Genomic DNA, 22,068 nt, shown 5'->3' on the forward strand with positions numbered 1-22,068 from the left:
CCTACACTAAATGGCAGAAGAGCCACACAGTGGTGGTGGTGGTTGGGGGAGGGGGGGGCGTGGCAGGGGGTGTCCAGGAGCCACCTCACGGACCAAAGCCTTCTTCAAGCCGCTGAGGCCGGATGAGGAAAAACGTCATCCCAGGAGCTCAGGTTTGGGCGGAGACTGAGTGGGAGGGGCCTAGCTAGCCCGACTCTGACGTTGAGACCAAAGATGTCCAATCAGAGCGTGTTTGGGGAGGGGAGGGGGGATTTGGATCTCTTGGATCGAACAGAAAAAGAAAATAAAAATTTGCCTCAATCTCACTTTTTTTTTTTCCCCTAAAAAATGAAAACCTGCAGCCCCCCCCCCACCTTTCTCCTGCTGAAGTACATGCACATGTAAAACAGACAGGTTTTATGTGTATGTATATTATTTCATGTACTGTATGTGTGTATGAGGACACTCAGCCAGCACTCCTTTATGTCAGCAGTCCACATGAACGGAGGAATTGCACTAAGTCTTGTTTTATCTGGGGGGGGGGGGGGGGGGGACGAAACCACAAACTCACAACAGTATCAGCAGCATATAAACACACCTTAAACACTAAAGAGGATGTCAATGAAGAGCTTTTTTTTTTTTTTTTCCTAATCTTTGACATTTTGTATTTTGACTTCAGAACACCGAACCCTATCAGATATTTTCAGATTCTATATTTTGTACATTAATATATATTAGAGAGCTGTCTATAAACACCGACGTGTATTCAGATGTACATACTGTCGCCTGGTCTCAGAGGAGCGTTACCTTCAGCAGACTGATGACCTGGTTTTGTTTTTGTGTGTGTGTGTGTGTGTGTGGGGGGGGCTGTTGTGTTTTCTTTTTTTTTTTTTTTTTTTATTCACCACACACACACACACACACACACTTCTTGGTCTTTTCACCAAACTGAGCATTTTTGATGATCTGATGGTTCTCCCCTTCACCGGTGGGTTTAAAGCTCGGAGGGAAAAGGGAGCGTCAGTCTCTGTGCTCAAAAGCCATTTTATCCCTCCGGAGCGTTCAGCCCTCCGACCTTTTTATCCTCCTGCACTGCTCCACACCTCCCTCTTGCTCGCTCAATCAGATGGTACGACCCAATGAATGTCCAACGATCTCCGATGAGGCCTTTTAATATGAACTTTAGAATAAATGACGGTGATGACTCTCATCCTGTGGACGGGGAAAAGCAAGCCCAAATGGAAACGTGCCCTTCTATCTGCTGTTTATGTTTTTATTTTATTTTCTGTTTTTTATTCTCGTTAGAAAAGTTTTCTTCAGTATTACAACATTACTCAGCATGTCTTCCGACAAACTTGACTTTAACCTGGCCGTTTCATTAGATGTTAAGAGGTTTTTTTTTAGTGATGTTATTACCGATCACTACAGCTGGTTCTGTTTTTCTGGGCAGAGTGTCAAGTTTCTATTATGGAGGAATAAAGCGAATTGGAGACAGAAGCTTGAAGGAGAAGGCTTTATTGTTTATTATCAACAAATCTTGTGGAAAAAAAAAAGAAAAAAAGAAAGTCACCATTGTGGTGGTGGTGTTGTTATTAATAGACTTCCTCACGCTGCGCCCACAGACACTGTCTGTTCATTTGCTTGGGAAGAGACGCGCCTGTCAAACACTGCAGTCTGTAAGAAATTTATTTATTGGGATTAGTTTTGTATTTAAATCTCATTTGGTGGGATTTTTACTCCACCAGGAGCGACAATGAAATACAGAACAGAGCGTCTCGAATGTGCCTCTAGCATACTTCTAATAATAATTTCTTAATAGGATCTATTGATTTAATTGATATTACAAATTAATTACACTAATGAAGTTGGGATTGTTTTTTTTTTTTTTTTTGCAAGAAACTTCATTAAAAATGAGAATTAAAAATTACAAGATACATATTAAAAGGCCAATGGTTGGTCCTCCAGTTTCAGTTTGTCCAGATGACAGATAGCGATAGAATGTTAAAGTTTCATTTTATTTTCTTCAGTTCACGTTAATTAATTCATGATGAATAATATGTTATCATGTTGTCAGTCTTTGGGGAGAGATGTTTGAGCGAAAGGAAATATTTCCAGTGGCACACGGCAGAGTTCAGAGGGAGGAACCGGAGCTATCAGGGCTGCACTGCAGTTTGAAGGGTCAAATCTGTGACTCTGATCTTTTCATGAGATTTCTTGAGAGTAAAACAAACAAACAAAAAGATGATCCCCAGCCTTATCCTCCAAATGTTGGTGGTTTTGGTTTAATTTCCTGCTTGACGACAGGAGCCTGCACAGGTTAAGGTACTGTTGAAGAGCCTGAAAACAGATGTGAGCTGTGAGTCGGGCTCAGAGAGCAGGAGAGGCTCACCTTTTCATTTCTACAGATGAGGATCCTCATGATCAATCTGTTTTTGTTGCCATGCCAAACACTATGCTGTTATTTCTTTTTTTTTTTACAGTCAAATAAACTGCTGAGATGTTTCACAGGTACCACGTGATCCCATGCTGATTCTTTGCTGCAAAATCCAACCGATTTTACATGAATTCCAGCTTCCTCACACTCCTACGACACAGATTTATGGTGAACTGTTGTGTGGCCTCATTTTAGTTAAGGGCCTCTTTGGAGCTGTCGCATGGAATTAGATTTTAGTGCTGACGCTCAGACGACCACATGCAAAAAAAATCAACATTAGAAATGATTTCCTTTTAATGACTTGTGCTCTCGTCCTCACCAACAGATGGCAGCAGCACCACATCACTGTTTGCACACACAAGTCCTTTGTCCTCTTTTCATCAAGATAATTGTTTATATATGATGGAAAAGAAGGAAGAGGAATGCTAATCTGTTGATTAGCACCCTGAGTGTTACTTCATCCATTACAGCCTTATTATGTATATTTATATAGAAGTCAAATTACTTGCTGTTTCATTGAAGAAGAATGAATTAGGATGTTAGTTAATAGCTAATCTGATAACTCTTTGTGTGTCTTAATTCAAGCAGCAATACAGGCCTGTAACTAATTCTCATTCATCAGATCCAATTTCAGAAACTGAAGGATGGTCAGTGATGCAAAGAAAGGTCACAGTAACGCAGCCGGCAACAACAATTAGGATTTTCTTTGCCCCCCCCCTCCACATACGGCGCACACGTTGACGCCCCCGAGCTGCACACTTGGTGATTTTTGACCTTTCTGAGCAGCCAATCTGTGAGCACCTGTCTGCGCAGGAACATTATCACCACTGACATTCACTTCAAGCATGTTGAGCTCAAATTGTCCCTCGAGTGTAGTAATCTGTGTCGTACACCTGCAGCACCCATTTGTCATTAAAATCCAAACACTTCCTGCTCACAAAAAAAAATTATATATATATATATATATATCCCTGTTCCATTAATTACATCTGGAGGAAATTGCTGTTCCTTGTAACAAGGAATCCACAAATAACATTAATTATTATCCTCATAATTATAATACTTCTTGTGCCATTGCTGGTGAATAAAAAATGAAAAGTGCTTCGGCTGCCTCTGAATCATGAGGCAATCTGTTGTCTGCTGCTGCAGCTTGCAACACAAACAACACATCAACATTAGCTGAAGAAGGTTATCATTGTAATGGGAATGTGGCAGATTTTTTTTAATGCTCGCTGTTCCAGCACTGAGCATTAAAAGCACAAAGACAATGAGGCCCAGTACAAGATTAGATATGTTTCAAGTGTAATCAACAACCAGATCACGTCACGATAAATCAAGGTGCAAAAGAGAATGGACAAAATTAAAGCACTTCTGGTGTCAGATATGCTTTAAATGCTCCGTTCAAACTGATTTTCTCAGATCACCATTTTCAGAATTTACACTTGACATAACAGCAAACGTGTAAAATAAATTGGTTTAAAATGTGAAAACAAAGAGACAATATAGACGACGTAAACAGCAGCAGCTCTGGGCCACATCTTTAAGATCTGGAAATGATCACATTACTTCTCCATACTTAGAAAAACCAGCAGAATTTTACTTTTCCCAATTTAGACAACACGCCCGCTTTACACATTGACTGCGTCGCCTGTGGAAAAGGAGAATTTGAACACAAACAATCTGAGCTAGTGAAATGCAGCTCGGATCCAATTGAGTCCGAGCCACATTGTGAAAAGGACTGTGAGGTCATGTAGGTGTGGTGCTGCTGGAAAGCCGGGAACATTCAGAGAGCACAATGATGAATCATACAAGGCTGGCGTGTTGCAGCAGCCCCCTGACAGATCTGGAGTGCAGATGCCAGATGGATATTGAGTGTATTTGCGTGGCTGGACTGCTTTTCATCTGAACTCCAGCCAGTTCAAGTAAAGATTCTTAAAGTGTGGCATGTGAGAGCTGCACTAATATCACTATCACAGGCCGAGGGTGAGACACTTGAGTTTTTGTCTTCCAAAGTGGCAGCCATGTCTTGGGGACTCGGTGGGAGGACACGGTTGCCAGACGCTGCTCAGATGATATGGGATGCCTCTGGCCTTGACAACAGAGCAAGTATCTTTATGGCTGCCAACACAGACTTGTTTATTAACATAGTCACTTGACACTTCCACATGCTTGAGGCTGTGTGGGCGAGGAAGTAGGGTATGAATGCTAACACGCTGTTTACGGCTTTGTGTTGGAGCAGGAATTACGTTGTGACAAACAGATACGAGTCTGTATTATAATAAGAATTAAAAAAAAAAAAAAAAAAAAAACAACCAATAAAATCTGTATGAAAGCTTCACTGATCACATGCCAACGAGCAACATCCGTAAATAAATTAACAGTCAACAAAATGACCAATATCTGCAAAATAAGCCGATAATTAACTTCTGAACATAAAGCACACGCAGACAGAAATGAGGCAGCATTGCATAGTTTTAAACCAAAAGCTAAACCAGAGTCCTGCACCAGGTCAGATATCTGTAACAGATGAAACAAAGAGACGAAGCACGTCGCTTACTTATAAAGACAAAAGACCACAAGAACAAGAAATTTAGATGAATGTCCCACCGAGCTGCTTTTTGTGTTCATTTAGTTCAGTAATTCAATTAGTTGTTCAGCCAACACCAATACACTCCGAGATCAGTTGGCCGAGATCAGGGAAATAACAGAGCTGGTTATTAGGCATCAACGTTGGGGTGCAAAAAGAAAAGTGTGAAGTGGCTGGAGAATTAAAGAAAACTAAACAAGGCTAATGCTCCAAGACACAACTGATGTGTTTTGCGGATTAAAATATTTCATGACTTAAATAAATAATAATGAATAATGGTGGTGATTTCAGATCAACATTGTTCTCACTGCAGCTGCCTGCATTGATGTATTTGTTACGATTTGCTCAATATCTTCTCTCTTACACTTCTGAAAGTTTAAAGAAGGCGTATGATTTTCAATAACGATAGTTAAACTCAGGGATTCCTAACACCAGACCTCTGGATTTAGATTTAAGTTGGGTGGTGGGTAAACGTGACCTCTGGGTCCTGACGTTTAGTTTTACAGGTGCCAGGAAAGCGCAGGTTTCCAAAAACTAGACCTCCTGCAATCGGGACTCTGGCCTAAACTACGGCTGCAATCAAAGGAAGTAAAAGTAAATATCTTCAGACGACTGTGGGGAACGGACAACGTCCAAAATCAATCCAAATGGATCCACCATTCAAGCTCCAGCAGAGATTCACATCCACGTCTGTCTATTGGTGCTGGGGCTGAGAGAGAACAGGACCACTGTGGTGCTCCAATTTTTTTCCCTTCCTGAACTGATTGGTTTTTCTTTCCACTTTGTCCCCAGAATAACAAACGTCTGCAGTTCCAGGGCCGCTGAGACATCGCGGAAGCTCCATTTGTCCTTTGGGTTTAAAGTTTTTGTCAGACATTGTAGTCTGGCGCTTTGCCTAGCGGCTGCCTCAGTTTTATCTGCAGAGTCATGAAGGCCCCCACCGCCACGTGGAAGAGGATCTGCCACATGTTCCTCAGTTCGTACAGATACATGTTGGACAGGCAGATGAGTGCAAACGCCAGGAAGGACTTACTGTTCCTCCACACAGAGAAGTAGGCAAACAGGTAGCACTGAAAGGAGAATGTAAGTGTAACTTCAGAGTGATCTGACCAGTGACAATTTTAACTCACATCATTAGGGTCCTAATTTAACCCCCCCCCCCCCCCACCACTAATCTCCAGCTTTTCAGTAGATGATAGGAAATTCAGAAACATTCTATTTGGCTGCACAAAGGGAGGTGATGAAATTGTTTTAGAGAAGCTAAGTGGGTGAAAGGTACAGAGCTTCTGTTAATGTTGGTTTAGCTGACAAGCTGCTGAGTCGTAAAGTACAGGGCCATTAGTCAGCCAGTCAGCCGGTGATGGGCCGCTTTTACCGCAGACTATCACTTACCTGATAAAGACAGGCTGCTGTGCCGAGGAAGAAGGCAATCACATAATTAAAGTCCTCATCGTCGTTCTGCAGAGAGTAGAAAAGGTAAAAGGGAAAATGTTTTATTTTTCCAGACTAGACCTCATGGTGTCCCCCGTTTGGTTTAGGGTTAGGGATATAACGTGGAACATTAAGTTTCTGCATCAAAGCTGAATTCATTCTATAAACTATTGTGAGATGTATTTATTGGTTGGAAGATGAACACAACAGGGCAGGAAAGTCGATTCACAAAGTCTAATTATCTAAGACAGTAATTGGTGGATAAGCTATTTGTTGTTCAGACGTCAACAAGACGTCCCACAGCTCACCTGGAGGATGCTCTCTATGGCGTGGACTCCTCGCAGCAGGTTCAGGCCTCCGCAGAGGATGCTGAGCACACAAGAGACGATGCCTGGGAGAGTCACTGGCTCTAACATCTGTGTGGGAGCTGGAGGAGACATTGCATGTTACAACGTTACATTACAGATTAAATCTTCAGTGATGAATGAATCACAAAAGCACACAGAATAAAAAAAAATCTGCTTTCAAAAATAAAAAATATTTTATGACATGCACTTATAAAAAAAAAAAACAAAACCCAAACACATACACACTTTTTGCAGGATAATATAATAAAATAATGATAATAGTAATACTAGTAAAGGTGATAGGCCAAGCAAACCCTGTTCTCAAATCGGCAACATTCTGGGACCGTAAACAGAGTGATCCATAACTATTATCAGATTAGCATACTTCGTCCCTCAGGAGAAAATGATTTATGCTCCCAGAAAACAGAGGCTGGCGAGGCAACCAAAAGAGTGAGAGAAGCGTGGAGAGCCTTCCTGAACAGGATATCAGGGCAAACAGCAGCTAAGTGACCAGAGGTGGGTCAGCTGAGGTGTGACGGTGCGTACAAGAGGGCTGTTTTCTGGAGCAAGAGAAGGCTCGGGGGTCTGAGCCGCAGAGAAAGAGCGGAACGATCAGACCGCTGCAACATTTCAGGCTGTCTGTTTCTGCCCACAAACTTTCACTGCAGAAGACGTGGAGTTTGTGAAGAGAAAGGGGAAATAAAGAGCAGACATTCAGAGAGGCTTCATGCTGCCATGCTGCCAAAAGTTTAGTTTATATAGGTAATTCAGTGTTCGCTGCAGTGAAAAGTAAACAACAGTCTCTCACAGCGAGGGGGACTCAGAAAATGGAGAACAGTAATTAAAGTGAAGGAAAAAATGATTGAGAGGAAAACGCCAAATTAGCTCTCAATTATCCTTGAAAATTAATCATTACAACAATAAATCTTACAACGGCAATGTGCGGGTGCTGCATGAATCATTTCTGAAATGAATATTACATTATTGATTTTTGAAATGGTTTCAGCTTTCAGCCTTAATTTTTTGTTTTATATTAACTTACTAGAATAAATTTTATTTATCTTATCATTGTATGTGTGACAAAGTTAATAACCTGATGCACAGACGGAGAGCTGCTCCGGTGCCGTACAGTGCTTTTAAGCAATACAACCACAAGGAAGAGTCTACAGGATTGATGTGAACTGGTCTATAACCCAGCAGCTGAAAAGCGATGAGAACAATGACAGGTGCAGCGGGGCATCCGATATCATTTCTTTACTGCTGTGAGGAGGAAACTCACCGCTGACCTTTCTGCACTACGATGACCAGCACTACCAGTAATAACAGTGGTAAAATAATGAGATAGCACTTTATCGATTCTCCATAAGGAAATTAAGTAGGTAGTCTATTACACCAACAAACCTTGTTCCTCCTTGAATTAGGCTGGTGTGTGTGTGTGTGTGTGTGTGTGTGTGTGTGTGCGCTGCAGCTCACGTCCTACCTATGCCCTTATACTTGGTGGATGTGTGGACAGAGAATCCATTGAGAGCTCTCAGGTCCTCGGGGGACAGCTGGTAGGGCGGTCGCAGCTTGATCTCCGTCTGCATGTCAGCCAGGTTGATCTTGGTGGACAGGGAACGGGGGCTGTTGTAGCGCTGTTTGGTCTTCTGGATGAAGGTGTCTGGTGGATCACAGTTTGCACAGCAAGGCTTACATCACACAAAGTCATTACTCATTTCATATCTTTGAGTTTTGGATGGTTGGTTGGAACAAATGTGGCCTTTTGAGATTCTATGATGGATATTTTGCTGACTCAGAGAAAAGGAGTGATGTCATGGCGACACAACAGTGTTTGGTTGTTATTATTATTAATGGGGTTTATTCCATTCATTATCTTAAACACGAAAGGAGGAGTGAATGTTAAAATTCATACAATAACATTACCAACGTTGGTGATACAAAAAAAAAGGTATGTGTTATTCTAATGGATAAACAAAGTCCAGATTAAATTTACATCATGTCTATCATATGATAGATTAATTTGAGTTTGAGCTCACCGAATTCAATGAAGGAGTATGGCCGCACAACACTGCTGATTCGTTTGGGGTCGTAGGTGACGATGAACTCTTTCTGCAGCTCGTCCAGGAAGCAGAAGGCCAGCACGTTGGGGTAATTTGCGGTGCACACCATCAGGTATCCCACACCCAGCGAGCTTGTGAAACTGAAACAGGCACAGATGCACCAAAATTATTACTTCTCCACTTCTTTTGTTCACAGAGAGTCTGGGAAACTGTAATTAGGACATCAAGCTAAATGCAGTGCAGATTACAGAAACAACACAACGGTGCTCCTGATTCTGCTGGCAGCTCTGAACAGTGCAAACACTGTTTCAGCACATTTGTGCCGAAAATTCACATGCAGCTATTAAAACACAAAGCCACCGTCACATTCATAGGCACCTCAGCATAAACTATCTTTGGGTGTATCTTTGTGGTGCACGAAGAAAAAAGTCTAGAAAACAAAATATCTGAACAACAAGGATGAAACTGGCACCACCATTTCACCGGGTAGCTGCAGTGCCTCAGAAATCAAGCAATGATTTCATACAGATAATAATAAGAGGGAGGCAGATGTGCACTTCGCACTCAGAAGGTTTCTGATGGTTAACTTTGTTCACAAAAATACAAACTCACCCAGCGTTAGTACACACCGTGAAGTTGGCTGCGTCGATAGTGATGTGAGCGTACTCTGAGTATAACAGTCAGAGTGAGTGAGTCAAACTCATTTATGAGGCGCCTTTCAAGACCAAACATCACAAAGTGCTTCACAAAGAGAGAAGAAACGGAAGATTCAAAGGGTCCAAGGGAATATATATATAGATAATATACAGACATATATACATAGATACAGGGGAAGATGTCGGACCATGCAGAACTCTAAAACTATCACAATCTTGAACTGATGTGAAATTTGAAAAGTTGGACAGTGAAATTAATTATGAAGAAATCCAGCTAACTTAAATGTTTGGCAAAGCTGATGCTTTAAATAGCACATCACCACATCTGAAAGCCCTATAGTGAACAAATCTGTTTCCCATTATCTCGAGTTCCTGGACAGGATGCACATATGGATTTAAAAATGTATCAAACCCAGGCAATGAACGGGCATGTCATAATATTATGGAATATAAAGTAATCTATGTTAACTTCACTGTCAAGTCCATAAATCCATAAAACCTGGCACATATTAGTGTGTTTAAAATCCCTGCTCAGTTAACAAATACCAGATTTGGAAGAATAAATCAAGAATGTTCAAAAAAGGTCGAAATAAAGTCAGATTTTAGAGCAATAGTTTACCAACTTAAGTCATTTTCATAAATACAATGAAATCTGCTACTTTTCAGTATGCAAGGCTTTGGGCATGGCTGTGTAAAGTATACTGCTGTTTTTAATTAAAAGAAGCACATAAACCTTTGTTAGCAAAAGGCAGCAAAAATGAGTTTATCTTTTTTGAACTTCAACCTCCTCAAAAAAATAACTGTGGCATGTGAAAACCTTTGGAAACTCTAAGTCAGAACTCTGTTATCCTTCCTTATGCAGACTGCAGCATGAGAAACATTACACAGATACAAAGAATGGATTCCACTAAATATGAGCCCATTCTGATTCTGAAAAGAGGCAGTGCTTTAACAACAGGGCAGTGACCCAAAGTAGACCTCAAAAATCCACCAAAAACTACTTGAAGAGAGGCTTTTGGGACAGCTCTCAGAGTCCTTTGACTTCATCCCTGAAAATCTGCGGGTAGATCTTTAGCATGCTGTGTGTGCAAGACAGCCTAAAAATACATTAGAAAATACCAAAAGGAAGGGTGGCTGAAAAATCCTGAATCAAGAGCACAAAAACTCAAACCTGGCTACAAACTGTTGTCAGTCTGTGGCACATCGCATTAAGAACGTATTCAGCCTTCGCTCTGTTACTGTCTCCTGTTAAAATCGTTTAAATCTCACCGTTCAAGCTTCACTAAATACTCCTTTATGAGAAAGGGAAAACCAATTTTTAGAGAGTTATGCAAATGTTCTAAAAAGGGAAGAAACTCACATTGATATTATTATTATTCAGATCCTTTACTCATTATTTAGTTGAGCCAACTTTGGCAGCAATTACAGTTTTAAGTCATCTCAGGTTTTTTGCTACAAGCTTTTCACACCCGGATTTGGGGATTTTCTATCAGTCATCTTTGCAGCTTCTCCCACAATGTGTCAGGCTGAATGCGGATGGTCAGTGGACAGACATTACAAGGCCCTTATCCATCACTTGTTCAGCTTGGTGAAGTGACTGGCTCTTGGAATGAACCAATCTGTTCCAAAGCAAAACTGTCTTCGTAGCCTTCTCGAGAAAAACAGGTCTGCGACTCCTAACAATCTTGTTTCTGAGCTCTAAAAGCAGCTCCTTCCAACTCAAAGACTCGTGTTTTGCTCTCATGTGTATCGTCGGCTATGAACTTTACATAGACAAATAAATTTACCACTGGTGGACTTCAATTAAGGTGTGATTACAAGAATGGGTCATAGAAGGGATCTGAGTACTTATCAGTGTGATATTTTAGCTTTTTCCTTTTTAATAAATCTGAATACGTTTCTTCAATCCTGTTTTTGCTTTGTCATATCTGGTATTGACTGAAGATTCATGAGAAAAAATGAATAGGAGGTTACTGAATGCTGACTTTGTAACAAACATTTGCACATTATTAATTTTTTTCTATTTCTGAATTCAAGAAATTAAAAGTAACGGCGCATTAGCATTTGAATAAAGATTTATTTTAATACCTGCTTTCTGCAGCGGCTGTATTTACTTGTTTTCACACAAAGTAGGGAATTTAACATTTTGCGTACAACCATAACAGACTTAACAGAAGCCTCTATAAGGCCTGGGGTATTAAAGAACAAATTAACCTGTGGATTTAAATACTGCATCCCTCATTCTGGCTTTCAGTGTTTTCTGACCTCCTCTTCCTCAGATGCTTCAGGCTCTCATTCATTTGAGAAAACCAAAGGAGGCTCCAGTAGTTGAAGTATAGATGGTTCACTGATGACTGATTTATTATTTATTTTGAGGTCATGTCCTCTGTTTTAATAAGACCAATAGCATCTTAAACGGTGATTCAGAGTAATTTCAAGGTGTTTCCCTGAGCATCGGTGGAGCTTTTCGAAACAGCCTGACACCCCAAATGAACGCCTAAAGTATCAAATCACTTGAGTAAAAAAAACATTTTCCCATCCAAATTGCATTAGAAGGTAAAATAGTGAGGAGAAAAATGGCAGCATTACACTGTTTAATCACTCTCTCTGTCACTCTTGCTTTGGGTGAAGAAAACCAATTCAGTCAAATACATATAAATGCTCCATAACTGTAGCTGGATCTTACGTTGGATGCTTTCAGTCGGGTGAATTATGACTGTTAACCACATTTAATAGTTTATGTTTGTTTAATTCGTGCTGCAGCTGAATCTAAAGGGTGCCTCTGAATGTGACTTTATGTGTCAGCATCATGACTTTACATCAACATCCAGTAAGACCTACTTGACATTGTATGGTCCATTCTTAAGCGTGCAGCGGTCAGGGAACTGGCTGAGTTTCTTGGAGAGACCTTTGAGGTGCTTCTTTGTTTCTTGAATCTCTTTATCCTGCTCATAATCAGTGGACGCGGAGAGAGGCAGGCCATCCCCAACCCGAACCACAGAGGCAAACAGCACCATTGACATCTTACAGCTCTTGCAATCTCACTGAAGTCCTGCAAACAGATGTTACAAAGGAGAGAAACCTTGAGAGGCAGATCAAATGCCAGACTGAATATCTAATGATCTTGTTCAGTTCTGTCCTTTTTAAGCTGACATTTCAACCCATGTAGCCGGCTTACTTTGATTAACTTTACTTAAATGCTGACAGAAAATGGCTTGAGAAGTCGAGTTCATCCAAATTCATTACCTGCTGTTAAAACATTCAACAGCAGCTTCTGATTGACAAACATGCAGTGTGCCATTTTTCTAATTCAGTTAGTTACACATGAGTGAGTACCAAACTGAAACCCCCTAAATGTATTCATGTCATTATAAAATGGAACGGGGAAATCCTGCAATCTGATTGGTTGTTAGCTGTGCTATAATGAGCGTACATCACAGCATATCAATCCGCGTCAGGGAAGCAACTATGTATCCATGACAACAACCAACTGTTACAGGAGATAGCAAAAATTAGCTGGTGTTTACGTTTAGTGTTTGACGGCGTTAACACTTACTTAAGCATGTTCGTGATTAACTTAACGATGGCCAACAATGGATTGAGGAATGCCTGTCTCCAAAAAAAAAAAAAAAACCTGGAGAGGTTGACCAACCGGAGAAGCAGAGAAGTAAGGCCTGATAGTAAAAAAACAGTCCCTATTATTATTATTATTATTACTGAAACTACATTGATTGTGTATTCCTCTTCGGCATTGTCATTATTGTCAAAGAAGCAACTATGTTTCCATGACAACAACCAACTGTTACAGTAGGTAGGAAAACTTAGCGACGGTGTTTTGACAACATTAACAAATAGACTAAATTAGTTGAATTCACATGTTTATGGCTGACGTTCACCTCCAGGTAGGGTTGACAACGGTAGAGTTGGTTGAACAGCGACTTTCTCCGGAAAAGACGACATACAGAGCCAACGTCACATTTTTTTATTGGATAAATTTTATTTCTGATTAAATAAAAATGACATAAAATAGATTGTGCATTCCTCTGTCATATTTCCATTGTTGGTAACCATTAAAAAAAAACAATACATCACTTCAGGCTGTGATATAATGAGCGTATGCCTCGGCCTGTCGTGATGTATTTATGATGATATGATTGTTACGATGTTTTGAAGGGAAACTGGTTCTGTTGTTTTCTTTACTGGTGACGAATGTTGCAGTTTGTTCGCAGGTGAATTCAGACACTTCCATTTAATGATACCTAAATATGTAAAGCAAGTGAAACAATCCCTGATGGCTGGAGTCTTAACTGTGTTTCTGCCATCACCGATGATGGGTTAACGTGGGGAAACAATCCCATGAGCCACTGCGGTCGGTCGTACCAGGACCATGGACAGCTCCCCGGGCTGAAAAAGGGGGCGTCGGGAGGAAACACGTGGAGACTTCACGTCCCCTCCTACGGAAACGCCAGCACGTTCAAAAACAAATCCTCAACTTTGACACTGAATCACCCAAAAAGACACCGAAAAACAACAAGAGGAGGAGGGGCGGTGTTAGCTAGGAGTCGCCGGTCAGCTGCTCAGTAGTGAGCAGTAAAGTTAGCTTTATGTACATTCGGCAACACCGTGTTGGCTCCAAGTTTTCTATTGTTCCCCCTCGACGTTTTCCAAACAGCAGACAGCTGACATTAAAACCGAAACTGCTGTTTTGTCCCGTCTGAGCACATTAGTCCTCCTCGGCCGTTAGCGGCTAACTAACTTTAGCTCGTTCGTTAACAATCCCCGCAGGCTAAAGTTAGCATGCTAACGGAGCTAACGGCTCGGCAACGACGTTGTGAACAAACTTGAGAAATAAAAAAAAGTCTGATAATCAGATGGATTATGTGTATATATATATATATATATATTTTTTTTTTTTTTTGGGGGGGGGGGGTTAATACCTGGCAAACGAGTGTAGCATCGCGAAGACAGCAGTGAGACGTTGCTCTGGATGGGCAGAGAGCAGAAGCAGCTAGCGGGGCTCGGACAGCAGCAACCGGCGACGCTTCCGTACGGTTACGTGGCCGTTTCGCGGTGCATTGTGGGTAGGGAAAAAAAGTACTTTATTCACAGAAACGAAAATAAGCAACAAAAACAACTAAGAATCGTAAATATACATCATTATTTTTTAAATCCTGTCCTGGAGTATTAATAAAATTATATTTTTATACCCACTCATTTAAATTGTGCAATTCCAGCGTCTCGACAAGCAACAAAGTTTTTGCCTTCCCTGTTTTGATAAATTTGATTTCATTTGGTGAAGCTTTCTTAGAAGCAATAGTTGATTTATGAACGAGAGCGCAATAAAACAATTTAACTCTGAATTCAAGGTCCATTTCAAAGGTTCCTCTCAGCTTCCCAGAAATCTCACACTGCTGTATTACTTGGCCATCACTGTACCCTGCAGCATTTGTTTCAACTATTTTTCCGTAGAAGCTCAGGAGAGTTTGTGGGAAACGTTATATAACATAATGCTGCAAGATAAATATTTTTCATAGTCAAAGAATGGATGGTGGTATGTAGTTTTCTACAGTGTACAATAATTTCTGCTTATCAGAGATTATTATTCATGAGCTTGTTAACTTAGTGATACATACTGTGTTTCATAACTAACACTTTCACGTTTTCTTTCTTAGTCTACTTGGCCCAGTTGCTGCTCTCCCACTGAAAGAGCAAATAACAAATTAGCTGTACTCACAAACATCTGTTGTTGTTTTTCTTTTTTACTAACACTGAAATTTAATTCACATGAAAAAATGAACATGTACCCAAAGCCTGCCAAGGTTTGATACTCCACTCAGACCTGAAATAAGCCATTCACTGGTGTCAGCGTTTCTGTGGGGATTTTATTTATTTTTTCCCTATTTTCTTACCTTTTTTTTCTGTTAGAATATGGACAAAAGCTCATGTGTGGATAGAGGAAATGAAAACAATAGAGACAGTTACCGGCCTCATCCCTCACACAACATACCTATCCAATCTCCCCTGAGCCCAGGCAGCGTGTCAGCCTAAAGCGACCTCCTGAGAAACCTCATGGCCTGCGTCAGAGAGGGGGAAGACACGGTGGAAGTGGATGATGGATGTCTCCTGCTGCTGACAAAGTGATAAATAGCCACAGGTCTCACCGAGTGTTTTGGCGAGGAGAATGTCAGGTATGAGGAAAGCAGAGTCGTCAGTCACAGTGACACAGCCTAAACAGACGTGCAAACACACCAGCATTCTAATGCATCAGCGACAATTACATCTTTCCACGGATGCCATTATTAGACATTTCTTCTTTGAGCTGAGTGATTCTTGAGAACTATGACATGTTTTCAAGTTTTTAAACAATATTTCCGATATGAACCATTACAATTCATTCATTCATTCATTCATTCATTCATTCATTCATTGATCTGGTATATTTGATTTGTTCAAAGACACAGCTCATGTAATCCAAACTTCTGCTGCAGCGGCTTTGATTAATCTTTTTGAAATTATTTCCTGCAAGTTCTCCAAGTCAGTGGGCTTAATGAATCATTGCAATGCTGTTTTAGTTCCCGAGCTTGTATTAAAGCGTTGTTCTGCAGGTTTGTTTATTGAAAAACTTCAATATGTAATTTGGTGGACTGTAAAAGACACAGCCTAACCCATTTCTCACCTAAGAAGAAGACGAAGAAGAAAAAAAAATATCCATTCTAGTCACGAATCCATTTGTTGGTAATCGAGAGTGGTGACACAACATGACAAATGGGACCTGATGCAGCATCTGAGTGAAAGGACGGTCTTCAACTGTCCATTATTAACAGTTCATATCTTGTTGTGCAACTAATGTTCATGTGTGAATTTAAGCTGCATATAGAGAATAGCTTCTGCTAAATTAAAGGTAGAGACCATACATCCACAGAAACACCAACAATAGTCAGTCAACACTATTTAACATGGCCTGCGTATTTATGTCATTCTACCTTTAATTTGCAGAATCAGCTTGGCGGTGCTCGCCAAGTTTATCTTGACGTTTTCATCGGCCACTCTGGGGTTAAGATTTGACACCTTAATGGTGCAGACCTGATGGATTTGCTTAATTTTAATTGACCCACATCAAACAGCAATGTCATACAAGGGATTCTTCTTCTAACTATTGACTGAACACCATCGAATTTCACACAGAGTGAACATATGGATTGCTCTGCAAAGAATGCAAATCATTGTGATCAAGAGAAACGAGCTAAAGAAAATCTTCACCCCCTCTCTGTCTCTCTAGACATTCATAGGTCCAATTATTTCATTTCTCTGGTCTTTGGGCCAATTTGCCCAAAGTGTCTCAATATTGATTTGCAAAAGAAAAATCATCGTAATAATGAGAAGGGGCTGGAATTCAGAGAATCAGCAACTGGTGGTTGCTTCTTCAAGATACCTCTGAAAAACCTAGCGGCCATGTGAGTGCTAATAAAAAAGGGAGGCAGAGGACAGGTGGACGGATGAGGGTGCAAAGTGACATCACAGAGATAAAAAAAAAAAAAAAAAAAAAAGCCTGAAGACCGCCAAACACAATTATCCATTAAGGAAAAATGGCATCTGTTAAGAATACTTGAATGTGAGCAGACCTTGACTTTGTATTAACCACTCTCCATTTCTTAGTCACAAAAATGCTTGTCCCTTCCTTTCAAGAAAACCCACAAAGACACAATGAATCAAAGCTCCCAGGCATGAAAAATGCTCTGCCCTCTTTGAAAATCCTCTAAAGTGAAATTGGGATTGAGAGGTTATTTCTGCCTGTGCTCAAAGGCATTAATCACCCTGCTGTGGCTCAACACTGCATGCATCCCAACAACAGCACTTTATCTAAACAGACCTACGTGACCCTGCAACCTCTGAAAACCACAAACTTCAATCTCAAAGTCACTCCTCAGCTTTGACTGAGCCATCGGGTGGAAGCTGTGGGGACTCCACTGAACAACGTCCTCTCAGGACTTTGATCCCCGTGGCGGCTTCTTTTCTTTTTTTTTTTTCCTGTATTTGTGTCCTCGTCGAAGTGCAGAAGTTCAGGCCGTGACAGCTGCTTTCACTGACGGCTCGATGAGTGGGGTCACCTATAGGCCCTCTGCTGTTTTCCAGCCATTTCTCATAATCAAGCCATCAGTGTCAGATCTGCTGAGTGCCGCTCATGGTCCATTTGTTTCCTTTCTTAGATGCAGAACCGAGAAAATGTCAAAACAAACAGGCACAAAAACTGCTTTCGGTAGGAATGCGCCTCAGCTGAGCCACCTGACAAGGTCAACTTCATTTCATTGTACCATCAGAGCAACCTGCTGCTGCTGCTGGAAACACATTCTCACTCTTGGTGAACAAATGAGATATCTGTCTGATTTTTCTTAGTTTTCTGAATTTCTAGAGTGGTTGGAAAATGACAGAGCAGTCTTTATTTGAAGTTATGACCATTTTTTTCCCCCACCTGGTATTTTAGATTTATTACGTCAATAATATAATAATATATACAATAATCTAATTTTTAATAAATAATGTTTGTTATTATATGCCAAGACAAAAACTGCTTTTGTGATTTGAGCCAAAAGTTAACACCAGTGAATGACGGCTGAGGTTCGTCAGAAAGGTAGCAGTTTTACAGCTATCCGGTCGTGACACACATTTTGGGGCCTTTTTAAAAATACGACACGACGGTGGCTCAAACAGTCAAAAGTCCGATGACGGCGGTTTCGCAGTTCAATCCAGGAATGTGTGGTCTATGGTCTCCTCATTTGTGCCCACACACCACAATTCTGAATCATTATTCAATAAAAACTGGATATAAACCAACACAAACAGAGCAGACATATTCACTATATTTAATAAACCGTGAAAAAATGTTCCGGAAATTTTTGACTTTATTTATTTACCATCTCGCAAGGTCCTTACTGCAATGGGGAAAAACTGTAGATATGGCCGGGCACAGAAAAATCAACAAAGGCAACAATGACTTCTTGGCATTCAGTGTGACAAATTCCAACACAACATGGATACCTTTGGGATAAGACAGGTGATCCTTCTACTGCTCAACAAACAGGAGACGTCACTGAAGAAAACAGACAGACAAGGTAATCAAAGATAAGTATTTCTCCTCGAGAGGAGAATGGACACCACTTATTTGTAGAAAGAGCTCTACTGAAATACTCTTTCATACCATGAGTCACACTTAACATTGAACACAACCAAGTGTTCGGTGCCAGCCAGAACATTAGAGACAGTTTCACCGGGAATTAGTCCGTTAAGAATCACAACATTATGCGTCTGGCGAGAAATGGTTCAGTAACATCGATTGACAATACGTCTTATTCAGCACATGATACTCTGATACAGCACAGAAAAAGGACAATTCACTATTTTTCTTTGTGGGATACAAATAAAATGAAATTTGGTGATACAAGGGCTTAAAATTATTCAGCTGGAATGCAAAATTACAAACAAACTAGTTCCCTTTAATTGTGTTTCGCTATCCCTGAGAACCGTATTCATGATGAGAGGAACCAAAGTCCAGCTACAGAAAAGCCTTTAAATGTTCATGCTGGCCAAAACATGGGAGCTAAAAAAAAAGAAAATGGCCACAGAGGTAATAATAATGGCTTTAAATCAATGAGGCTGGAAGAAAAGGGAAGGGAGCCTGGAGACTCAACTCATTTAATGCTTAATTATGTCGTGGATGTGTGAAGTCATCTCTTTGAATATGATGGAAGGCATCAGAGAGCAGTGTCCAAGCTAACTGAGGCCGAGGCATGGCAGGCAGATGGAGATTAGAGGGAAAACTGGCTGGAGTACTGTCACTTTGCTCTTGGCTCCTTGGTGTTGTTCCTTTCAGCTCAAAGTGATGGCCATAAAACAGACTGTAAACTTAAAGGAAAACCCTGAATGCCCAAAAGTGTAAACCGGAGGTCTGTATTATTCCACCATCTCCCTGAACAATGTACGAATGCAGAATGCTGGGTGATTACTTTAGCACATGCAGCGTGCGCGAGCGTCTCCCATATTTATGGAAATGAGCCCAAACCCTGTTAAAACTGATGAAATTCAACTGCCAGTGAACAACAGAAGAAGTACAAAAGGTAAAATATCACATCAGCTGTGAGTCTTGGTAATATTTGGAAATGTATGTATAAAGAATGAAAATATCAAGAGCATATTTGGCATTTCATGTTTGTTTGTTTAGTTTCCTTCTGTTTCTGACGTGCTCTGCCTCCACGATTTCCTCGAGGGTATTTTCAGAGGCACCAGGCCTCTGATTTCCCTCCACTTATCATTTCATACTTCGGCAACCCTAGCTTTTTTAATATATATATATATATGTATATATATATATATATATCTGTAAGGCCACAGATTAGAGGGAAAAAAAAATATCACAAGTAATTTCTAAAAGCAAAACTAATCATGAAAGCTTGGAACCATTCATGTCTCACCATGGCTACAGTACCTGATCACCTACAGTAGCACTTCTCACAGCTTTGGGATGTTTCATATGTTAGTGTTAAATGCAGTGTCCAACAGTGAAGATAAGAAATAAAAAATATTCTGACCGACCGTGGACACGGGACGTGAATATTCTGTACAAAATGATTGGAGGAGGTGTGAGTCAATGATCAGCGTGTGTGTCCTCTAGAGGCAGAGCAGGGTTGATGGGACTTGATTAGGACCCCTGTAAAGAGACGGACGCTGTAGCCTCCTTCTTTTTAATCAGACGCCCACCACCACCCTCCGTTATGGGTGTCAGTCAGTCACACACACCCACAGGGCCAAGCAGGGGTCAGTATTGCATAGATACTGTGTAGGGTGTAGCTTTTCACATATGCAGTCACAGTGTTTGGGCAAAAAATAAGAAAAGAAGAAAGGAAAACAAAGAAAAAAGAAGAGATGAGATCTTTTTTTTGTCTGTGTATTCTCTGCCCATCAGAATATCCAGGGAAAGTCTTAAGTGGTCGGTCTGACTGTAGGTACTCTGTTGGTATTATTACAAACGTGCTCACCACGATATAAAAAAATAGCCGTTCGCTGAGGTCATCAAGTCTCCCACGTCAGTGCAGATAGGGCCCTTGTTGGGGTCAAGGGTCACAGTGCAATGACAAACTGTGCAGCGCAACACCCCCCCCCCCCCCACCCCTCCCTGCACTCCACCCTCAGAGCTCCTCCTTCCTCTTGACAACCTTCTCCTGGTCACGTCCTCTGAGGCTGCGCATGAAACCTGTGAAGCCGACCTCCTGTGGAGAGAGCGACAGATGCTGAGTCACTAAAGTACGGCCTTTAGGGAGCAGCAACTTTATTAGTCTTGAAAATGTTCTCGTCTAATTTAAATCAGAATCCCATCATTAAAAATGATCAAAGCCAGGCAGAACAGGGATAAGACATGTATGTACCCAAAATACGAACATGTGCCTGTATTATCTTCTGCTGCCAGATGTCTAACAACTCACTTAGGTTTGTGTTGAGCTGTGTGTATAATACTGGGCTCTGACAATCTTACACAACACAAATTCTGTGCATTTGTGATGAGCTGTCCACAAAGAGAGTGCCCAGGTGTGAAATTGTGCTGCAATTACATTAATGGACGATTTCTGACAAACTACTCAATCTCTTGTTAAAAATGATGCTTTCTGGGTTTACACCAGCGGTAACTCAGAATGTTAATGTGCAGAGGTAATGGTAAGTGACAAAGCAGGTGGCCAACACTTACCCCACGATCTCCGTTGTATCTTTCCACAAACTTGCCGTAGTTGTAGTAGTTGAATGTCGGGTAGCCCTCCACCCCTTCCTGCTTACAGAGCTCGTGGTTCTGCCCTTTTGTGCAGTCCACTGCCGCGTACACAATCTGAAAGAGCGATGCAACAGGGAGGGAGGGATATGTTGTCAATCATCAAGTCATCAATGTTCAAACTCATTCAAATGTTTTCAGCTTGCTGGGATTGTATGTGGGCCAAAACTCCCTGACAGAAAAGTTACCCAAACTAACTTTTGTTGTTGTTTTTAAGGTGGTAATAAAAACAATGATAACGCTTAATGTAGATACACATCTGTCTTGCCTGTGGATACAAAAACTGGCAGAATTTGTAACACGCTCTGCCTCTTAAACCCTTTTGAAAGCGGGTTTATTTATGATTTGGCTTCCTCACTATCATTACATATCCCTGTTGTACTGTTCTATAAAACGATTTTCATTCGCACCCAGCGTTTTTATTGTTTTGTGTTCAATTAATTATTATTTCTTTTTCTTGTAAGCACTCACTATATTTTTAAGGGTGAATAAACTTTATTGTAAATGTAGCTCAATACTATTTAGAAAGTACACAAGATATTACAACAGAATGTAATGGAGAACTCAATATTTATCTACTTAAAATGGGTATTCACAGCAAGAGCTTACATGTATTCATCTCAACACATTCTTCTCATCCAAATTTAGGCCACTACTTCCAGCTTTGGGGAAAAAAAAAAGAAAAAAGAAAAAAGAAAAGACTGATGCATTGCTCTTCAGATAAACAGTTTGGAGTAAAAAAGGATCCCACAACAGCCACTG

At 40.8% G+C, this 22,068-nt stretch overlaps 2 protein-coding genes across 2 annotated transcripts in view; both read right to left on the reverse strand.

Annotated features, from left to right (window-relative positions):
• Positions 1-1,804: 1,804 nt before the first annotated feature.
• On the reverse strand, positions 1,805-14,551 carry sec22a (SEC22 homolog A, vesicle trafficking protein). The gene is made up of 7 exons (XM_029529963.1): positions 14,432-14,551; positions 12,336-12,546; positions 8,815-8,978; positions 8,259-8,438; positions 6,740-6,858; positions 6,393-6,458; positions 1,805-6,070 (listed from the first exon to the last, which is right to left on the reverse strand). Exons 2-7 carry the CDS (start codon positions 12,515-12,517, stop codon positions 5,870-5,872), a joined length of 912 nt encoding a protein of 303 aa, XP_029385823.1. The 5' UTR covers positions 12,518-12,546; positions 14,432-14,551; the 3' UTR covers positions 1,805-5,869.
• A 3,783-nt stretch (positions 14,552-18,334) lies between these two features.
• Positions 18,335-22,068, reverse strand: part of pdia5 (protein disulfide isomerase family A, member 5) — a 47,965-nt gene continuing 44,231 nt past the window's right edge. The window contains exons 16-17 of the mRNA XM_029530250.1: positions 21,229-21,363; positions 18,335-20,755 (exon numbers count right to left, since the gene is read on the reverse strand). Of these exons, the coding sequence (XP_029386110.1) occupies positions 20,675-20,755; positions 21,229-21,363 (216 nt within the window). The 3' untranslated portion in view covers positions 18,335-20,674. The remainder of the gene's footprint in view (positions 20,756-21,228; positions 21,364-22,068) is intronic.

This window comes from Echeneis naucrates, chromosome 21, assembly GCF_900963305.1.
Source record: "Echeneis naucrates chromosome 21, fEcheNa1.1, whole genome shotgun sequence".
Taxonomy (NCBI): Eukaryota; Metazoa; Chordata; class Actinopteri; order Carangiformes; family Echeneidae; genus Echeneis; species Echeneis naucrates.

What these genes read in the sequence shown, in the direction of transcription:
- sec22a (XM_029529963.1), bottom strand. Translation starts at nt 12,517, where the DNA reads ATGTCAATGGTGCTGTTTGCCTCTGTGGTTCGGGTTGGGGATGGCCTG. An exon ending in AATGGACCATACAATGTCAA is followed by an intron (nt 8,979 to 12,335) that starts GTAGGTCTTACT and finishes TGCCTGTTTCAG; the next exon opens with TTTCACAAGCTCGCTGGGTG. An exon ending in CCATAGAGAGCATCCTCCAG is followed by an intron (nt 6,459 to 6,739) that starts GTGAGCTGTGGG and finishes TACTCTCTGCAG; the next exon opens with AACGACGATGAGGACTTTAA.